This window comes from Parasteatoda tepidariorum, chromosome 3 (genome assembly GCF_043381705.1).
Source record: "Parasteatoda tepidariorum isolate YZ-2023 chromosome 3, CAS_Ptep_4.0, whole genome shotgun sequence".
NCBI classification, from domain to species: domain Eukaryota; kingdom Metazoa; phylum Arthropoda; class Arachnida; order Araneae; family Theridiidae; genus Parasteatoda; species Parasteatoda tepidariorum.
In genome coordinates, this window is record NC_092206.1 from 5,283,894 (window position 1) to 5,304,985 (window position 21,092).

The 21,092-nt window shown below is 26.8% G+C and overlaps 1 protein-coding gene across 2 annotated transcripts; it reads right to left on the bottom strand.

The window, feature by feature from the left end:
• Positions 1-267: 267 nt before the first annotated feature.
• LOC107449353 (DNA excision repair protein Ercc1) lies at positions 268-19,938 on the bottom strand. Of its 2 annotated transcripts, XR_006225256.2 has the most exons (11): positions 19,780-19,938; positions 19,509-19,693; positions 14,551-14,614; positions 13,078-13,181; positions 11,419-11,518; positions 11,247-11,323; positions 9,193-9,292; positions 5,857-5,928; positions 5,128-5,196; positions 3,358-3,416; positions 268-923 (listed from the first exon to the last, which is right to left on the bottom strand). XR_006225256.2 is itself a non-coding variant. In XM_021145919.3 (10 exons), exons 1-10 carry the CDS (start codon positions 19,840-19,842, stop codon positions 867-869), a joined length of 891 nt encoding a protein of 296 aa, XP_021001578.1. In that variant the 5' UTR covers positions 19,843-19,938; the 3' UTR covers positions 268-866. The 2 variants fall into 2 exon arrangements, 1 of the variants encoding a protein (XP_021001578.1); XM_021145919.3 differs by lacking the exon at positions 3,358-3,416.
• Between the last annotated feature and the right edge of the window lie 1,154 nt (positions 19,939-21,092).

Below are 21,092 nucleotides of genomic sequence, written 5' to 3' on the forward strand. Positions count from 1 at the left end.
AAACTTCTCTTGATTTTTAATGAAAATCATAAAGTTAAATTCATTATGTAAATTGAACTCAAAAAAGGGAAAGAAAACACTTGTTCTTCTTCAATATCCTATGCATAAAAAACACCTGTTGTGCTTGACCTTGGGGTTGAATGCCTGTGTTTAGCGTATGATGAAAAGAAGTGTAAAGTGACAAAAATAGAAAACAATCTCGCTTGAAGGGTGGTGCTTAATAAGACAATTATTTATTCTTCTGCAGAAAAAGGAACATAAAATTGCTTTGTTTTTTATGCTTCTCTTCATTTATAGATGTCTCAGATTTAATTAAAAAAAAATAAAAGCTGGTTTTGACATTGATTTGATTGATTGACACTGATTTTTCTGTCCAGTTTTCTTTCCAACTGAAAGAAACTTAAAAAAACACAAATGATTATTTAAAAATCATATAAAATTGTACATTTAGAATAAAAAAAAATCAGGAATATCAGAAAGATTAGGTCAAAATGTTTTTAATCAGGAAAAGTAAGAAACAAAATAAAAATAGGAAACAGCTACGAACCCTGCAACAGTAGCCATATTAAAATATTTTGTAAATATCGTACTGGTAGTAATTTTATCATGTATATTTCTAAGTTCAGTAGTGATATTTTAATAAGCAAGGTTATTTCTTGTCACCCTGTATGTAGTAAGACTTAATTCATTTTTTTAAAATGCATTTATTTACATGAAAACATGATGTTGAAATAGGTCACTTCAATGTGAAAGTAGAAAAAATGAAGACATTAAAAATAACCTAACAGAACATTAGAAGTAAAAAAAATATATACAGCATATCTTGTAAGAAAAAATAAAATAAAACTATTAAATAAATATAAGCCTTATTTCATTTTTTCCTTTTTCAATGGTTTTCTCAATGCTTCATACAATCTGTTGGCCTGAAAAAAATATGCAAAGATTATTTCCAATTTTAGTTAATAAAGTTATGCATATTAATGAAAATAAAATAAAATTAAAAAAAAAAGATACATTTTAAAAAATAATATTCTTGCCCTATTTCACTATAAATGTTTTTCTAAGTTTATATCTTTTATACATGTTTTTATAAGACTTTAAATCAATGCATGTAAGTACCAGCCTTTAAGTGATTTTTAAGAAAAAGAGGTTTATTTAGATAAAAACAATCAGTAACAATTGTTTGAAACCTATTTCTTGACTTTATTTTAAAAGTAGGAACACTAAGACGCAAAGAGTTAAATGTTAGGTGATATGTATTTTCCCATTTGGAAGTTTTTAAACTTGAAATAAAAGCAAGACATAATTTTTACTATCCTAAATTTGTTGAAATAAAAGGCAGAAATCTTAAAATGGCTTTGGTTAACACATGCAAGAAAAATATCAGTTTATTAAAAAGAAGTAATTTTTTACTCTAAGAATCAACACTAATTTATTGAGATATCAGAATATCAACAAGACACATCATTTCAGGAAACTAAATTTACTCAGCCAATATGCATCACTATCTTCAAAATTCAATTTTGTTTGCGATGCCAATCATAAGTTATTGTTTAAGATAAGTTCAATATACCATGTACAAATCAAGGATACTGATGATCTTAAATTGAAAAATAATATCCTTAAAAATTTCCGGAAACATGCTTTATATATATCTGAAAGAATAAAAATTTCAATGTAACGAATATTTTTCGAATCCCCAAATGAATCTCCATACAAACAATGAATTAAAAATAACAATGCTACAAAATTCTTAATCAGATTTAATAAAGGTGAAAATAAGCAACAATTCTCATTTTCTCTCAGGATCAAAATATTTTTCCATTCTTCATAAGTACACAATGATCTCAGAATTAAAATATTTTTGCATTTTCAAAATAAAAAATTTCAGATATGAAAGGGACAAGTCAAAGAAGGCGAATCACTCAAAAGGGACCACACCGAAAAGACTAAACCATAACCCAATCATGTTTAAAGAAGTAAAAATACACGAGTCTTTCCAAAAGAGTGATTTCCAGTACAGTTAGTTGTTTGAAAATGAGCGTAATTTGGCGAAGTTTGTTATTTGTACTGGTTCTAAATAATTTGTACTGAAAAAAAATTACGGATTAAGGAATTTCTGATACGTAAGTGATAATAAATCCATTATTTTCTTTTAATTTAATTGTTTTTGTGAGATTTTAAAATATTGATTTGATATTTTCTAAGTGTGGGGTACAAATAGATCAAACTGTAATAAAATGCAATATTTATTATTTTTTTATGCGAAAAATTCCAATGCAATAAAATAGTTTTGGTTAATGCTAAAATTCGTAATATCGGTACAATGAATTTTGGTTATTAAGTAGCGATTGTTTTGGTTCCTTGGAATTCGCTAAAACGGGAATCGCTGTATTTTAAAATTAAATAAATAAAGAAGTAATGAAAACAAATAAAAAAATTTTTCATTACTATTTTCAAGAACATCTGAATTGCACTGTGGTATCAAATGATTTTTGATATGCTTAAAATTGAAGGATTTTCTGTTGTCAAAAAGCAAATTCTTATATCTTAAGAAACTATGTTCAACATCAACCTTTGTTATTGGAGGATATTAAAATAGCAAGATTCAATGCAAAATTTATAAAATAAAAAAAATTAACAAACAAGCAAAATTCCCATAAAATGAAAATTATCATTCGAAGTTCATAAAAAATCATTAAAAAAAGTTTAAAAAATATGAATGAATCAAAAAAACATCAATAATGCCCCCCTCCCCCCCAAAAAAAACATTCTAAAATTCAGAAAATGTGTTTATCATCAACATCCTAGTACTGATCGAACATATAGCAAAATTTGTATACTTAAAGGAGATTAAAATTATATATTAAAAAATTTATCTAGTTTAAATTTAATACAGTAAAAACGTTCAACCAAAGAAACAAAATTTTTAGAAATTAGTAAATAAATAAATGTTAATTTTATATTTTCTTTATTTTCAAAACCTTCAATTAATTAAAGAAAACTAACTGCAAACTTTGAAAATGAATTTTTTTAAGCTAATATTTTTATAGATAATTTTTAGTTTCTTATTCTAAATTTATATACTCTAGATATATTTAGTTTCTTATTTTGAACAAACCAAGAGAGTAATTTCAAACTTTTACACTAACCACAAATCATTTCCCCCTCTCCTACAAAATTAATTATTTTTAAAAACTTCAATTAATCAAAGAAAACTAACCAGAATCTTTGATAAGGAATTTTCCTAAGCTAGCATTTCTATAGATGTTTTTTTATTCTAAATTTATATTCCAGATATATTTAGTTTCTTATTTTCAACAATTCAAGAGAGTAATTCCAAACTTTTACACTAACCACAAATCATTTCTTCCTCTCCTCTAAAATATTCTTCAATTTTTATTATTTTCAGTTCACTAAATGGAATTAAAGCTACATTAAATACAGAGTACATTATATAATATTACATTTGATGCAGAAATATTTTGAATAATTGTTTTACTTAACTATTTTTTGTTTTATGTTGCTATATTCTGTCAATTTACCTTTATAATTTTACTTAAAATGCAGATATACTTTTTTTGTGAAGAGTGTCAGTTTCTTTGACCATCTGCAACTTTTTTCTCTTCATATTTTAAAAAGAATAATATTGATAACAATAAACTGATAGCAGGATAACGTACATATTTTTTTAAATTGTAAATTTTTTAAATAAAATAAAGATCAAGTGAAAATGTAAAGATTTTTCTCCTTTATCCCCATAACTGAATGATAAGTAATAATTTCTGTTCTTTTTTTTTTTAATCTGGCACCCAAAACTATGTATTAGGCAGGTGTCAGCATGCAGTGCTGCAAAAACAGTTTCAGAAATTTAAGTTTGAGAGAAAAGTTTTTACTATGGGCTGTGGTACAATTTTCTTCAATAAAATATATTCGTAACAAGCCAAAACTTATTAAATTTTTTTTTTAAAAAGAGCAAAATATTTTTTTTCCTTAAAAAAAATTGTTAAATTTTTTCACTTAGCTTAAAAATACTATTTCTTTTCCAGTTTTGAATCAGAGATAATTTATAATTTGTTTTTGTAGTTAGAATAAGCTGATTTGATATTTTGAAGCTATGGATTAATTTAAATCTTCTTCATAAGTATTGTTGTTTAAGTTTCGAATTAAAGTTGAAAAGGAATAAATTTTTGTATCCGTCCCATGTTCACAAGTGCAAATTTTGCTATGAGTATGTTTAAGTAGGATAAAATTTTTTTTAACAATAGTCTGAAAAACTTTTATCTGGAGTGATATATCTTAAGAGACATATATTTATTACATAAATCTTGAACTTGATGCCAATTTTTTTTATCATTAGTTATTTGGATGCTTTCTCTATGGTTTCGTTCCCAGTTTCTTTTGAACATTATTATAGAGATTTCAAATTAAATTTAAATTAGCTATAAGTTAGGGTAATTTTAATTTTTATAATATCTATTCTACATTTAACTGCACTTGAGTTGCAGATAAATTTTGATTTATGAACTGCTGCAGATTTGCTTAGAATGAGACTCATTAATGAGACTATAAAAATCTTTCTTTTGTTCATTTTTTTTTCTCATTGATTTTTTAAAAAATTTGAGATGAAAAATGTACTACTGTGCCTGCTGTTGTGCAGAAGGGTTTCTGTGACATACGTGAAACATGACAATATGAAAAAAAATCTCTTTTCCTTTTTTGAAAAAGAGATTCATTAATTTGGATTGTTTAAAATTGTATGGCATTTATGCTTCTAAAAATGGAAGTTTGGATATAGGACTTTGTGGAGCATAACTAATTAAATATAGCTTCAAATGTGAGAATGTTTCTCAGAAAAACCTATTTTGTCTTATTTAAGTAGTCAAGTGTAAATTTCACTGGATATGCAACACCAAAAATGTTGCATATTCTTCAAAACAAATAAACTCGACAAATAAAAAAAGATTTAACAAGTTTCTTGATTAAGAAACTTCATTAAAAAAAAAACTTTTTAAATAAGCTTTTGGAGAAATTTTTTTTTTCTTTTGAACTTGATTATTAGATATAAAAAGTGGAAGAAGTTATTTAAGACAAAACTTTCTAATTTACCCAAATTCCATTACTTACTTTTAATGGCCCCATACCATGACATAGTGTTAATTCTTCAACAGATGCTGACACAATACCTTTTAGAGTCTAAGAGAAAATATTTTTGTTTTTAACATGAAGTAGTAATATTCAACATTCATAGAGAACTATTTAACTTTCATACACATTTTACAAAAATGGTTTGCCTTTACAAATTGATTCTGTATAGAGATAATATCCAGAATTTGCCCTTGCATACTAAAATAATTTTATTTTTCAGCATTTTTGCAAATTTTTAAAAATTTATATTTAAAAAAAATTTAGTTTATGATTGTGATAATATTATTTTAACTGAATATTTTTTAAGTGAATGGAGTGAGAAACTGGAAGAATGAGTCTATAAATAACTTTACTAGAGGACTTTAGTAATTCGCAAACTCATTTTTCTTTTACCTATCATTACATTTTTATTCCCTTTTTGTGTCAAACTTTTTATTTGTAATGAAATGTTAGAGCCATACTCTTAAGTTTAATTATTTTTAAATGAAAAACATTTAAAGAAATTTATGCAATTAAAACTGGGAAGGTCCTTAACAATCATGATTTTAGGGATTAACAGGCAGGAGGACTATTTCAGTTTTTCTGTAAAAAGATAAAATGGAACCCCCCCCACATTTTTAACATCAATTGAATAAATATTGAAAAGAAGAGAAAATTGCGATTTTAGAGAAAGTATGTAAAAGTGTATAACTTATAAGTAGTACTTACCTTAAAGGTAGAAAGCAAAACCATTGCATCTGTCTTATTGATTGATCTTATTGTTGTCAAACAATCCACAAGCTAAAAAAAAGTTTTTTATTATGAAACTATTAGGAGATTTTCACTTGCATGTGGGTAAAGTATAGTTACAGTTAAAATACACAAAATGAATTACTCAAATTTTATATATATATATATATACAGTGTAACGTCCCGTATCCGGACGTCCCTTTCCCGGACACTTTTTAAAAATCAAAATAAACAAACATCTCTCCATCTTCACCTTTCCTAAAAAAAAGATCTTTTGACAAATTTTCTCTTTTTCTAGCTTGCACTGAACCTCTGAACCCATAAATCACCAGAAAGGGGAAGTGAAGATCTACCAAGACCATTGAGTGACCAAAACATTCGTTCTTCCCCATACCATGTAATATTTAGGAGGCGGGGGAAAAAGGGGGTAACATTCTTTCTTTAGCAGATTCTTTCAGTCATAAAAGAAAAAATAAAGAGAACCCGATCAGTGTGTCCCGCCTTTATGCTTGATTGATAGCCAATGATTGGAGAGAAAACAATAATTTGTTACTTCCCCACCCTCAACTTAAATGATCTCCTCTTTACACTTATTTTCTTTCACAAATAAGGAGGAAATGAATTTTTCTCCTCCATCTACCCACCTTAATGAATGACGGGAATTTCCCTTTCTTGCTTGAATCATTCTAGTTAAAAATGGCGGATTATTATTTTCATATGTCAATTTTTTTTAGTTTTCTATATTTTAAGCAATAATATTTTTTTTCTAATATTTCATGTTTTATTGATTAGATATTCTAATACTAAAACATTATTCCCCTTAAAAATAATGTTTATTTATTTTTTGCTTCTTAGATTTAGATCATTTTAAGCTTTGTTCCAGAATTTCCCCTTCCTGCTTGAATCGTTCTAGTTCAAAATGGCGGATTAATATTTTCGTAACTGTTAAATTTTTTTCGTTTTCCATATTTTCAGCAATAATATTTTTTTTCTAATATTTTATATTTGATTTAGATATTCTAATGCTAAAACATTGTTCCCCTTAAAAATAACGTTTATTTATTTTTTGCTTCTTAGATTCAGATCGTTTATTAAATCATTTTAAGCTTTGTTTACCTTGGGGGTGTATTATACGGAAAAATCTATTATACGGACTTCTGGAAACCCCACCGATTCCGGATACGCGACTTTACACTGTATATATATATATATATAGTACATAAGCGAAGATGTGAAAAAGTTGGTTGTAGTTTTCTTTATAGGTCCCTTAGCCATCTTCATTAATACACAACAATGTTACACCACTAAAATTACAAGAATTCTTGTCAAAATATCAGAAATAATGGTCTAGAGCCTTTTGTCACCCTTATCAGGTCCCTTCTTATTGGTCAGAAATTCACATGATATGCTTCCTTAATTAACAAAGAAGGTCCAGATTTCTTTACTTGTCACCAGACTTGTATTTACCTGCAATATTGATTCCTTATCTTTTCTTAGAATCCTTTTCTATGCTTATTTTGATTATTATTGTAAATTAAAACTAAAAGCAGTGCTCTTTTATTATACTGGGAAGCTTCTCCCTTTGCTTGCCAACCTTCATGACTGATTTTTAAAAACTTTGATGTAAATTTTAAGATTTATACCTAGCAAAATCCAGGGTATCTGCTACATTTCAGATTTTCAAATTCATGACTTAAAGAAGTTACTATTTTTTCTGACAAAAACACAAGAATAAATTTCAAAAGCATTATAATAACATTAATTGAAATGATAGGTATAACCAAAACTGTTATACTCTGCATCCTCATATTTGTAGATTTTAAATTAAAAAAAAAAAACAGGGCAAAGAAAGAGTTGAAGCAATAAAATAGCTGAAAAAATAGGAAAGCAAATAATTTTTCTTCTTCTTTTCTGTAATAAGAATTATATTCTAAAGATACTTTTCTTGTTCATCGGAAAAGAAAGAAATACCGCTGATTTTTCTGTTCTCATTTTGGAATTAAAAAAAAAAATAATAATAACAAAAATTCTGAAATCACAGAAGTTTAAAAGATAATTTGCTCTAGAAAAGATGTTTTTGAAGAACACCATGATTTTTAAAGAACATGATAAAAACATTTTATATTTTAATAAAATATGACTGTGAGTGGGGATTTTGTTACAAATTCAGATATTCAGAACACCATGAAATTGAAGGAAGGGGGTAAATTCCTTTTTAAAAATTAGACTTTTTAGCAACCCAAATCCATGACTTTCCATGATTTAAAAAAAAAGTTAAAATCACGACATTTACTGACCAATTTTGTTCAATATTGATACCCTCATTCTTATTTATTCACTTTTTTGTTATATTTGACAGCAATCAAACGTGAGCTTAAAAAATGAGGATTTTAAGAGAGAAACAGAATTTTTTTTCTAACAATGGATAAATAGTCATTAATTAAAGCAAAAAAGTACTTAAAATTGCAAAAATAAATTGGAGTTTTGAAAGTAATCCCTTTTTTTTGGTTTTAAATTTCAACTATGTTGCCACACTTTAGCAGGTTGTAGATTGTTCTACCTGGTTTTTCCTACAAGTTTAAAAGTTGATAATTTTTGAACTAATAATTGAAACTTATTTCTTTTTTTATTCTAGTGTACTCCTTGTAAAAATTTTTCACATGCTGTATTTCCAAATTTTTAAGTCTTGCAGCTTTTGTGCAGTAAAATGGCATCTATTGGGGAAAAAAAACTGCAATAATTTTTAAACAAATTGTAATGAAAAAAAAAATGTTCAGAGACAAAAATTGGCTTTTGGACAAGTCGATTTTCAACTCTGTAGCTGTATTTTTGCACCCTGCACAGTGGCTAGAAAGGTAAATTTTATCACAAGTTTAACAATGAATAATTGTTGGGCTAATAATCGAAAGATAATTTTTTTATTCCATTGTACTTACTGAGCATTTTTCTACATATGCAATTAAAACAACAAATACAAAATAGTAGAACATTATAAAGAAATTAACCTTTTGCACATTTGTGAAAAAAATATTTTCTTAAGCAAATAAATATTAAATAGAGATTATGAAAAAAAATGTAAAATAATTTGCAATAGTAATATAGGTTTAATTTTTATTTCAACAGAATTGTGAACTAAATCTTTGGAATCAAATTTGATTATAGAACAAAGCATGATAATTATTTTTTTTTTTGATTTATAAATCTATTTAATGTCATGAAAACAAATATGATTGAGATGCCTTTTTCAACACGAAATTTCTTTTAGTTATTATTTAATAATCTAAATAGAATATGAAATCTTTTTCATAACATTACCTGTGAATAATTATCATTGTCTTGCCTCTTTTTAATGAAATCAGCTGACTTATTTTCAAACATCTTATATGTTTCTAAGTAACTGCCAGCTTCCTCTGCACTAAAATAAATAAATAAAATTGTAGTTTCTAATATATATTTTATGACAAGGTTTCTGAATTCAAAAAAATATTAATTTAAGGTTTTTTGTTGAAGCCTTTTCCCCAAGGAAAATATAAAAGACAATTTGAGTGTCTTAAATGTGAAGGAAGTTTCTAATCTTGAACTATGTACACAATAGGCTCCGAACCTTTTTTAAGATCACTGCTTATTAACAAGAAAGAAATTAACAACATTCTCCCTTCAAATTTTGAGTAACCAATAAATTCACGTTTAATTTTCATAAAAAACTTTTTATGAAAGTAACTCAAGTGTTTTCAAAAACATTAATTCCCCACATACCCTTTCCATTTAAATTAATTAGATATTAAAATCTATATTTTATAAATGTTTGTAGCAAAACTTTATTTATGCAAAGAGTAAGGTCAACCTTTATCAGAAGGTCTAGTACTGAGTGAAACATATTAATTCAGACAATTATATTTTATGAGTTATAGGAATTCTGAAGTTAAAAGAATTCTAAAGTTTTCAATTAAGAAGTTTAATTAAATCATTATGCATATTAGTTGTTTAGATAAAACTAGGATCAATATTTAAAAGAGATCAAAAAGGCACAATTTTAATTGTATAAGAATATTACAGGGCCCTTTTACTTAAAGTGTATATTGTAAAATTTTAACAAAACAATTTTAAAGTAAGCCTTTGCAATTAAAGCATGATAAAAAAAACAACACAAACATGAATAATATGAAGAACAGTGGTAAGAGTAAATGAACAAAAAATGAGGGATGACCAAGTGTCTCCTCATGAAAGAAAATTTTTAGAATTATTTTTATAAAAAAATAAAATAAATTTATGGATTGATTTAAAAATGAGTTCGTTTGACATCACTGGGTTTCGAACCTGGTTCACCTCATTGGGAGGCGAACACTCTATCTCCTGAGACACCACAGCTCTGGGCAATATATTGCAAATAATCAATTTAGCACATTCATTGTCTCAGAACTCTGATTTAAGATGTCAATATAAGAAGACGCTTAGGATTTAGCATGCGCAATTAACACACATGAATCATACGATTTTGACTAGCTATGAAGACAATGTTAATTTTGTAACGTTAAATGGCAAGGAGAAAATTTAATCAGAAGTTGCGGCTTCATGCGGGATTTTACGCTTCTTGAAGCTTATTTTTGGTGGGACTTCAATTACTTTGTAATTGTTGTGAATTATTTTTTAAAAGGGATTCAAGAATTCTTTTGAAGATAATTTTTAGTAGAACTTCTCTCACTTTGGGATTACTGTGCATTATTTCCTTTTGAAGTTAATCAGGATGCATATCCAGATTTTAAAAGAAAAGATAAGCATCTTTTAAGCACCCAAAAAATATTTTCAAACATTTTTCAAAAAAAATAAAATATCACAAATAGGATATGTGATAGTAATAAAAAATATTTCTTCCAATTATTTAAAGTTCTTCATTTATAAACATGAAATAAACAAAATGCAAAAACATTATCAGACTTAATCATGATAAAATAACTAGTTTCTGAAATATTTTGCAGAGAACATTGAGAAAATCATTCTTTTTTTAATAATTTATGATGATAATACTGAAAGATTATCATCATATTATCATTTTGAAAGATATCATTTCATTTTGAAAGATATATTATCATTTTGAAAGATAGAAAATTAAGTACTTTTCACAAACACCCAGTGAAAAAAATACTTTTAAGGGCTTTCACAAAACGTAAATCAAAAATAAGCAACTTTAAGCACTTTTTAAAAATGCTACGCATCCTGTCAAACTATTAATGAAAAAACAAAACAAAAAATATATACAAAAAAGATTCTTTAACGCTATTTTTTCCCATTTCAAACAGTACAATTTAATAGTGGTCTATTAATAATGTACACTTTGTTATAACAACTCTAAATAAAAGGGCTTTACAAACCTCCAACAGACCATTAATGTACAGTCAGCTAAAATTGAGATAACAGACAGGTCTTTCAAAGGTGGGTTCGGTTCAGTCTAAAACAAAAGGTTTAGAAATCACAGCTAGGTATTTACTATGTGAAACGTAGCACCATATAAAAAAGATAAAATATGTGATTAAGAGTACTCACTACATCTACTTGAACCAACAAAACACGCAGATTGTATGATTTCCCAAGAGCTTTCAATCTATCATGAATATAATTTGGATATAAGTTGTGATACCTCAAGCTGAAAAATAAATCAATAGTAATTTATTTTTTGATGAATATAGCCGCCAATTAAATCAGAGAAAACTTTAGTAGATTTTAAGTTTACTATGAATTTGAAGTAAGCTAGGGATTCTTAAGCATTTTTTATTATAACAGAAAAACTTTTTTTTAAAGCTACCATTAAAAATAGAAATATTAACTGCAATTTAGTAGATTTTTAAATATAAAGTCCTTATTTTATTCATAAATTCATGAATTTGAATATTTATAGATGTTGAAAAGAGCACCAAATACTTCTAAAAAGGAAGTGTAGTTCTGACCAGCATTCACAGATATATTAAAATTTGTTTGTTGTATATTCAGTAGATGCAATTTAAATTATTGCTAATCTCTTATGTTGCACACTGAAGAGTAAAAAGTAAGAAATCATTAAGCATTATATGGATGTGTAACATCACAAAAAAAACATTATTAAACATTAACTTACAAATATTAATATAAGTCAAATGCTATTTAATTCACTAAAAAAATTAGAAGAATACAAAAGACAAATACTCAAAGCCAAAGTAAACAAAAATCAAATGCAGAGTGTTTGATTGGATAGATAAAGTAACGATCTCTCCTTCAATCTAACGTGTGTCCAGTATCCAGACATTTAGAAGCATCTGAATAGCAATAAGGTGACACTGAAATCTTCTGATTTATAGTTAACGGTATACCATACAATTCCAATAAGAGTATTTTTTTCCTCTGATGGAAAAGTGTTGAGGCCGGTATGATTAAATGAAGTACAGATTAGAAATGTTTTTAAGAGCTTAAGAATAATGTTCGGAGAAAATTAAAATTTTTTTTTATACTATTTATTATCAAAAGCAAAAAATTTAACTTCAGAATGATTCTGTTACAAGAAAAGACATTGATATATACGGCACACAGTTAAATAACCAATTCTCTGAGCCTGCAATCTTGCTAAACATATATAGAAGAAAACATATATGGAAGAAAATACACAATATAGTTTGTCTATGATAAGAACTCCCTCTGCTACAAAGTCTGATGTCGTCTGCTGCTATGGAAATAAGAATAGTGCATTTCAGGGAGGGTAGCCTTTTTTCACTCTAGGGCTAACAAATCAGACCGAAGAAAAAGATTCTCTTTCTCTTGCCAACCCGATCCAAAACTTGCCCGAAACAGTGATTCCCACAACCCTACTTGAAATAGTCATTGCCATTACCATATTGGCAACCACCGGCCCAGACAAATGGATAGGGGAGTTCTTACTTTAGACAAACTGTACTAGGTGAGCAGAATCAGTGTTTATAAACTCATTGGATAACTAATTCAGTTCTTTATTCAAAAGTTTTGTATTTTTTTTGACAAAAAAAATCAATAATAATTGCTATTCTCCAAGATCTCCAAGTACCTTTTCCTAAAACCAACCAGTTATAAATTGTTAAAATACTTTTGCATTCAGCAGCGCAGATTTCAAGAACCAATCTATTTTGTGCGAGAAACAAAATGCTTTCAGATAAATGGAAAATGCTCGACCGAGTAACAGGATGCTTTGCCTATACAAACCTCAAAAACAGAGCACAGGATGTTTTTCCAATCACATAATCAGGCTCAATCTCACCGAACTCCCAGGGCACATTCCTTATGTGTTTCAACAGAGGATTTCCTCTCTGCAACATAAGAGATATTTAATGTAGACATTTTTTAAAAATAGTTTTTTAGTGGTCAGTATTTTTTAAAAAAAATAAGTGCATATCAGCAATAATAACTGTAAAAAAAAAACTAGAAAAAAAACTAAGAAATTGTTATGTAAAAAAAGACAACCATATGTAAAAGAAAATGCCCAGATTGTATTTTGTGTGTCACAAAAAACAAAGAAACAAATTAGAAAATTTCTAATAATAGTAGTTCATAAACAGATCGAAACACTGTATGGATTTATAATGGTATTGGTGCAAATCAAAACCACCAAAAAGTGATCACTCAAATATGCGATGCAAATTTTGTGTGTCGTAATTTTAAAAACCATGAGAAAATCAATTGCAATAACTGCTAAGGGAAAAAAAGAAGAAGATTTAAACACGAATTTATGATGGCATTGAGTGCTTAAAAAACTGATTAGTTGGTTACAAAGTTTAAATTTTTTTTTTTTAAACAAATCTGCATAAAAAAAGTCAGTATTGCTCATGGAGAAAAAAAAAAAGACCTTTATGAACAGAATAAATATAAAACACATTATAATAGCAAAAAATTTAGTAGATTGTAGTTGATAAAAATTGAATCAAAATTAAGCACCAGAAAATATCTTTTAAAGTTTGTACATAATTAAAACAAAACAAAACCATCAAACAAATTTTCTCCCCCTAATTTTTTTGCTATTTTATTTGAATTTTGTGATTTTTCTAGATTGAAAAATCTGTGTATTTTCCCTGTTCTGTAGTCAACCTAAATTTAAAAGTGGATAAAAAAATTACATTTTTATTACTGCCTACTACTATACTGCTTTGAGTTTTAATCACAGGAAAAGAAAGCTCTTTTTGAAAATCAAGTTACAAAGAGAGATAGACAGCAGAGTATAAAACAAAAGATATTTTACTTAGTAAATCAAAGTTTACATGGAATTTGTATAATAAGAGCGTCAATATCATAATAACCTTAAAGCATTGTGCACTTGCATTAATGACTCCTACTCAGGTAGAAAAGATAAATGGGTGGAAAAATTTAAGATAAATAACAAAAGTAACTTTGGATAACGACTAACATTCAAAGCATATAAATAAGTATGAATGATATTATGCAACTTATTACACAATCGATGAAATATTTCGGATTTCCGAAATTTTATTATTAAAAATTGAAACAAATAGTTTAAATCAAATCTAAGATAAAAATTTAGGAATATAGTTTATAGAAGTATATAGTTTTCATGAAGAAGGATTCCATTTTTAAAAACAAGGATTTGACAAAATCTAATTGAGCATTGAATTAATACAAGGAAAAAGAAATAAAATGCTTAGCTTACACCTCTTTTATATTTACCTGCCTAGGATTAACAAGAATCGCAGAGTAATTGCCTGGTTTTTCTAAATGTTTCTTTTCACTCCTGCAGTGAGAAAAATACAGTAAGGAAAAAGCTGCATTTGTAGACATTAAAAGCACGTAACTCAGTTAAATATCAAGTAATTTTTGTGAAAATAAGTCTTGGTTTAATTTACACTTAAATTCCAATTTTAAATTTTTTTTTATAAATTCAGAAAATTAAAAAAAAAAAAATCAAAAACTGGGTGTTACGGACATATAAGTTATGTTTGCAACAGCTAGTTTTTAAATTATATACAACCTATAAATTTTTAGCTGGATATTAATAGGAATTGGAGTAACTGTAAATGACTTTAAGATTTATTTTCACAAAAATTATTAAAAATGTTAATATTTTTTAAACTGAATTATTCATTTTTAAAGTTCGAAAATATGACATTTGGTTGATAAATAACTTGGAAAGCATTTTCTTTTATCGCTTTGAATAGTACTTATCCATTTCACCAACGTAATTAAATTCAGCTATTTCATTCATATTTTTAATTTCTTTTATTTATTCAAATAAAAATTTTAAAAAATAAATAAATAAAATCATACAGTTGAAATTAGTGATTTTCATTGGTGACTTTATTGCTTGCTACAACAAAATGCATAAAGCAGATTTTCAGAAAAAATTATTTCTGTTTAAGATAATTAGAGAATATTAATCTCACAATTAACTTAATATATTGATAATTATTACATTAAGACCATACAATTAAGTGTACAACTCAATGATTAAATTTAGTAACTGTTTTGAATTGTTATAGCATGTAAAACACTGAGGTGGTCTTTCTTGGAAGTTTCACTGTATGTACTTAAACTGCATAAAAAGTTTTGAAATATGTGATAGAAATATGAGACACTAATGACATTTTACTTATGCTTTATTATTTTAAAATTATAATTTAAACACCAAATGCATCTGGAGCACATTATATTTTACTTCTTGTCAGTAAACCGTCACGTCAAAAACCTCACTGTCAAAAATGTCAAAAACCTATATTCATATGTGAAATTTAATTAATACATAAAATTTATATATTTTTTTATAAAGGATAGTGTTTCTAAATATGTTCTAGAAAAAATAAATTAAAAATTTTGAAGAAACACTTATATTTTGAATAGTAACCAAAATCTTGTACTTTTGAAAGCTCACATCTTTTGTAATATTATGTATTCATTTTCATGTGTTATTGAAAATCTGCAGTGATATTATTAAGAAATTTATTTATAACCAAATTTAGTGTATAGTATAGATTATACTAAAAATTAGACATTTTTAAAGATAAACATTAGCAGTTTTGTACATTAGACATCTTCTTTTAAAGAAAAATCTTTTTAATATTCTTTTAAATCTTCTTAATAATCTTTTTAACATAAGACAATACAAATTTAAGTGCTTTCTGTTAAATACACAGAGTAGTTAGTGTCGATTTACAGTATATTCAGCCTATTCATTTACTATGCTGAAAATTTAGTTTATCCAAATACTTGTGAATTTCATTTTGCTGAATACTATATAGTTTTGTTGAATATCTAAATATTCAGCTGTTGAATAATTACTTCTTGCTTTCAAGATATGCATTATTTGTATTCTTAATACAAGTGGAGAAAAAAAAATTAAGAGATAAAAATTGTTTTAAAATGATAAGTGTAATAATTATAAATAAATATAATAAACAATATGAATTATATTTATCATTATTCATAAATATAACTACTTTTAAATTCAAATTAACATACTGGATAATAAAGATATTCAGTCTAACTTTAAAAAATTTTTTTATACACTTGTATCAAGTTTGTATTTATACAACATAACTTGTAAGTTCCTTATAAATATAAATATTAGTTAAATGTTCCTTATATGTCAAAAATGCATGGTAATAAACTTTTAATTTTCTTAAATATCAAAAAAAAAAAAAAAAATTTTTTTTTTTCAAAATATAAATATTTAAACAATTTTTGTGCAAAATTTTTCTGCACATGCATTTGAATATAAATTTCTGAGATTTTAAATCTGTTATTTTACCTTAATTTTAATAAAAAAATATTTTAAAACCTGCTGATTACCTATAGTATAATTAAATTTCCATATAATGCATGGCAACTGTTGGTAGTTTTGAAGTTTACATATTTTCTTGGCAAACTTTAGTTTTTGACGGTTTAAACCAGTATTATACCCTTGTCACGTCAAAAACCACTTTTTGACGTCAAAAACCCAACCCTGCTTCTTGTATATATTTTGAGCAAAACATACCATTAAGTAACTAAAATAAATCTTTTAAAGAGAAATATTGTTTAAAGATATGAAAGTTAATGAAAGGAAAAATGCCCCGGAAGTATACTATAAAACTATAAACTAACAAAACCGTTAAGTTCTTCATATGTATCAAAATTATGATTTTCATTACTTGTATTTCAGAGTAAATAGTCAAAATTCATTTAAAGAAATTAGACCAGTAATCCACAGATGCATAAGCATTTTCAGGCACAAAAACTAAAAAATGCAATGTTGAGGAACAATATTAATTTAAGGCTATAATTGCAAAAGAGGTAAGAGCATTTAGATTCTAGTTAACTATTACATGCAAAACTAAATTTTTGTTAGTCAGTCAAAATTAAAAATATTTAAAGTAAATAAATGAAAACATATGTCATAACATAGCAAATTGTTCATTTACGTTGCACTAAAGCTGCATAATGGGCTATTGGCGATGGCATGGGAAAGATCCCTGAGGATGATCCGAAGACATGCCATCACAATTTTGATCCTCTGCGGAGGGGATGGCACCAAGACGACCAGCACGCGAAGTTGAGTACTTTACGGTAGAACAGTTTAACGAGGACCAATACCGCACACCCTCAGTCCCTACGCAGGCTGATCCAAGTGGTCACCCACCCACACACTGGCTGCAGCCAGTGATGCTTGACTTCGGTGATCTGCTGGGAACCATGTCTTAACAATCAGTCCACTGCGGGACGACATAGCAAATTAATTGTCCTGATATATTTATTGGTAATATATAAGTTATTTACCAGTAATAAACATACTTCAAGTATAATACCCATTTTGTTTTATGTGCAAAAAAAAAGTGGATCGGAAAGATCCAAGGCTCACCCTGGGCTGTCGTACCACCAATAATGATTGTTATTGTCACCAGCAAATTATTATACTTACAGAGAATGAAAGATTATAAATTATCACTTTAGAGTTACTCTTATCCTCTTTCTCTAATTTTATTTATCAATATATTTAGAAATATAATAATAAAGCTTTTCATTATTTTTTGGACAAATCATTTGTTAACAATGAAATCAGACTTTAAAAAGACCCTAAACATTATATTTATAAAAATATTTTGAGCTTAATGATTTATTTAAAAAGAAAAAATCTGTTTTAATCAATGATTTCCTTTAAAACAGATGTGATTTTTTTTAAAATCATTCTGTTATAAATTGCAATTTTAATAATGATTTAAATCCTGTCTCCCCAAAAATCAGGTAACTTTTTTTTTTTGAAATGATAGATAAAATTGTTTTTGAAGTAAATGAAAATTTTAATTTTACTGTTTGTCTTTTTATATTTCAATCATACCCATCTACTATTATGTTTATTTGAATACATTAAGTGCTTTCAAAATGCATTAAATAGGAAGTTAGTGTTAACCAATTACTAAAGAAAGGCATTCTGTCCAGAGAAACTTACAATATTTTTTTTAAATAAATTCTGATCTAAACTAATTTACTCTTGATTGGATATCTAACTTACAAATTGCCTCCCCATCTTTAAAGTCATATGTTAAAGCAAAAATGCTAAAGCAAAAATAACCATGATTTTTTTTATTCAGTGATTAGTTTGCAACAAATAAATAATACTTTTTGAAACATTTTACTAAGAAATATCATATCTTTTAGCTATATTATTGTCTTTAATATTAAGTACTGTTAATATATTTTATCCGATGATTTGGCTGGGAAATATAATAATAATAAAAAAAATGATTTAAATGGAAAAAAAAAATTCAATTTAAATCAAATTAATCTAATTTTTTTTCTTTAAAAAATTATGAATTCTGCCCATTTTTAATGTATTATATAAATGTGATTGTCAGTGGCACTTTAAATTTTTTTAATCCATTTTATTCATACCATATTGGTACCTGTTAGCGCCAACTGCCATTGGTAAAGCACCCAAGGTTTTTGTTAACTTGTAGCATTTAATAAATAATTGCGTAATGAAGGATGACTATGAGTTATACTGTGTAAGTTGGCTCTCTTCTGTGATGTATTTCTGTTCCATTTCTCTTGCGTCATTGCCTGATTATCGCCAAAATTTTCAGACCCTCTTGGCACAGCCAACTATACGAAAATCTTAAGTTTATTTTTTCATGCAGCCACTCTGAGAAAAACTGTGAACTATACCAACAACTAAATGTTAGAAGAGCACAGTTAAACAAAATAAATGAATAAAAAAAATCACATATTTTTTTCAACATTTATGTCAGAGCTTAACTGAAACTTTGAGGACCACTTACCAATTTCTGTACCTACAAAGAATTATCTCTCATAACAGGAAAAAAAAGTTTTCACAAGGAATAAACAAATAATGTAAAAAATAGATTAAGATGTCAAAATATTGGGGATATTTCTGTATCATGAGCTGTTGCACCAACTACAATCGCCAAGTTTCCAAAAAAATGTAAAATTTAAAAAAATAAAAAACATGTAGAGGTTATGAGTTATACCTTTCGAGTTGGTCCCTTTCTGTGATGATATTTTTTTTAAAGTTTCCAAGACTTTCATTGCTATCATTCTGCCACAGTTAGGATACGGAAATCTCCCCAAAATATTTTCATCAAACTTATAATAAATTATAAATTGAAACAAAATATTAAAAGGGAATGTATTCTCACTGATTGTCAATAGAGCCATCAAAAAATTTAGATTCCCGCAGATTTAAAAATTCTTTTTCAAATCTAGTTGAAGCAGCTTTTGAAGAAGTCGATTCATTTTTATCACTAGATGGAAGCGTCGATGAAGTGCTTTCGCTACTCTCTTTCTCGGTAAGAACTTTTCCCGATTTAAAACACTGAGGGCCCTATAAAATGAAGGAATGTTATCAGTCCAAATTCGAGAAATTACAAATATATATGGAATTTTTTTTAAAAAAAATGCAGTCTTTACACTTATAATATCGTCAAAGGAATCGTCTATAGTTTCAGGAACAGAAAATTTTTTATTTGACATTATTTTGTCTTTATTTACTTATTTAAATTCCAAGCAGAACTCTCAGATAAGATTTGGAGCTCTATACTTCGAAAGCGGCTTGTAGCTTTCATGCATTATATCAGACGAAATTGGAGACTGAATTGCTTAACAGCCACTGATTATGCAGAGTGTTGGCAGCTCTTAAATGCGCCATCTGGGAAGAAGGCTGGTTCCATGCCTTTTTCCCTTCCCTCTCCTTCTCTTTTCAGTTGTATAGGAATGTATTACGATATTTTTATCTCTTAATATTTTTATTTTCAGTGAATAAAAGTGTTTTTATTCATTGTCAAAAGGAGTCTTGGTTCGGATTTGATGGTGTCATCACACTTTTCAACTACAATAATAAAGAGTAATAGTAAACAGCGCGCATGCGTCGTCCTTGCATCAGTTACTATGGCGACCGATAATTTTTTTAGAATTTTGTTTTTCACTTTTAATTTTGTTATGCATTAAGTTGGTGAGTTTATTTTTGAGACATGGGACCAGAGAGATCCCATAAATACTTCTTGAGTTGTAAATAAAAAAAAAATTTCATTATTTTAGCGATAATTTTGTTTTTATTGTTTAAAATTTCCATGATGCTATCTTTTAGAACCATGTTTAATTTTGTTTTAATTGTTTAAAATTTCCACGATTCTATCTTTTAGAACCATGTTTAATTTAGTTTTCAGTTCCACATAGTTTCCTAACATAAAAGATTTTAATCTATATATGAATTAAGACAGAAACTGACGTACTTCCTTCTATGAATCTCCACACTCTAATGGTGAAAGCATGCACAGTGTTCATATAGGTAAAGAGTTTTGCTCTATGCTATCTGTAGCCCATTTTGATCGCAAATAGATATATTTTAGGATGATTTTTATCTTTGTTGGATCTTTATCGCTTAATCGTTGTTAATTACTATTTCGCAACATAATTATTTTATTTTGAAACAAAACACACTATAAAATAAGCTTCATTCAACTATTAAAGCAATATATTTCTACCTTCATTGCTTAAACTAAACATCTCGATAATCTTTTGATAAATTACAAGTTAGAAGTCCATATTTGTCATTAAATAAAATAATTTTGATTTAATGACAATATTTTTGAAAGCGAGTTAATTCCGTTTATAATAATAAATGCTGTAGGTAATAAGAAAAAACCTTTTTATAAATTTTTGGAGAACAGTTGCAGCTTTCTCAACATTCAGAGAGATAAAAATATACCGATATATATATATAT

Coding starts and splice junctions, on each gene's coding strand:
- LOC107449353 (XM_021145919.3), bottom strand. CDS start 19,842: ATGTCAAATAAAAAATTTTCTGTTCCTGAAACTATAGACGATTCCTTT. Junction 14,615..19,508: donor GATGGCTCTATTGACAATCA/GTGAGAATACAT, acceptor TTCTCACTGCAG/GAGTGAAAAGAAACATTTAG. Junction 924..5,127: donor ATGGTATGGGGCCATTAAAA/GTAAGTAATGGA, acceptor TATTTTTTTCAG/GCCAACAGATTGTATGAAGC.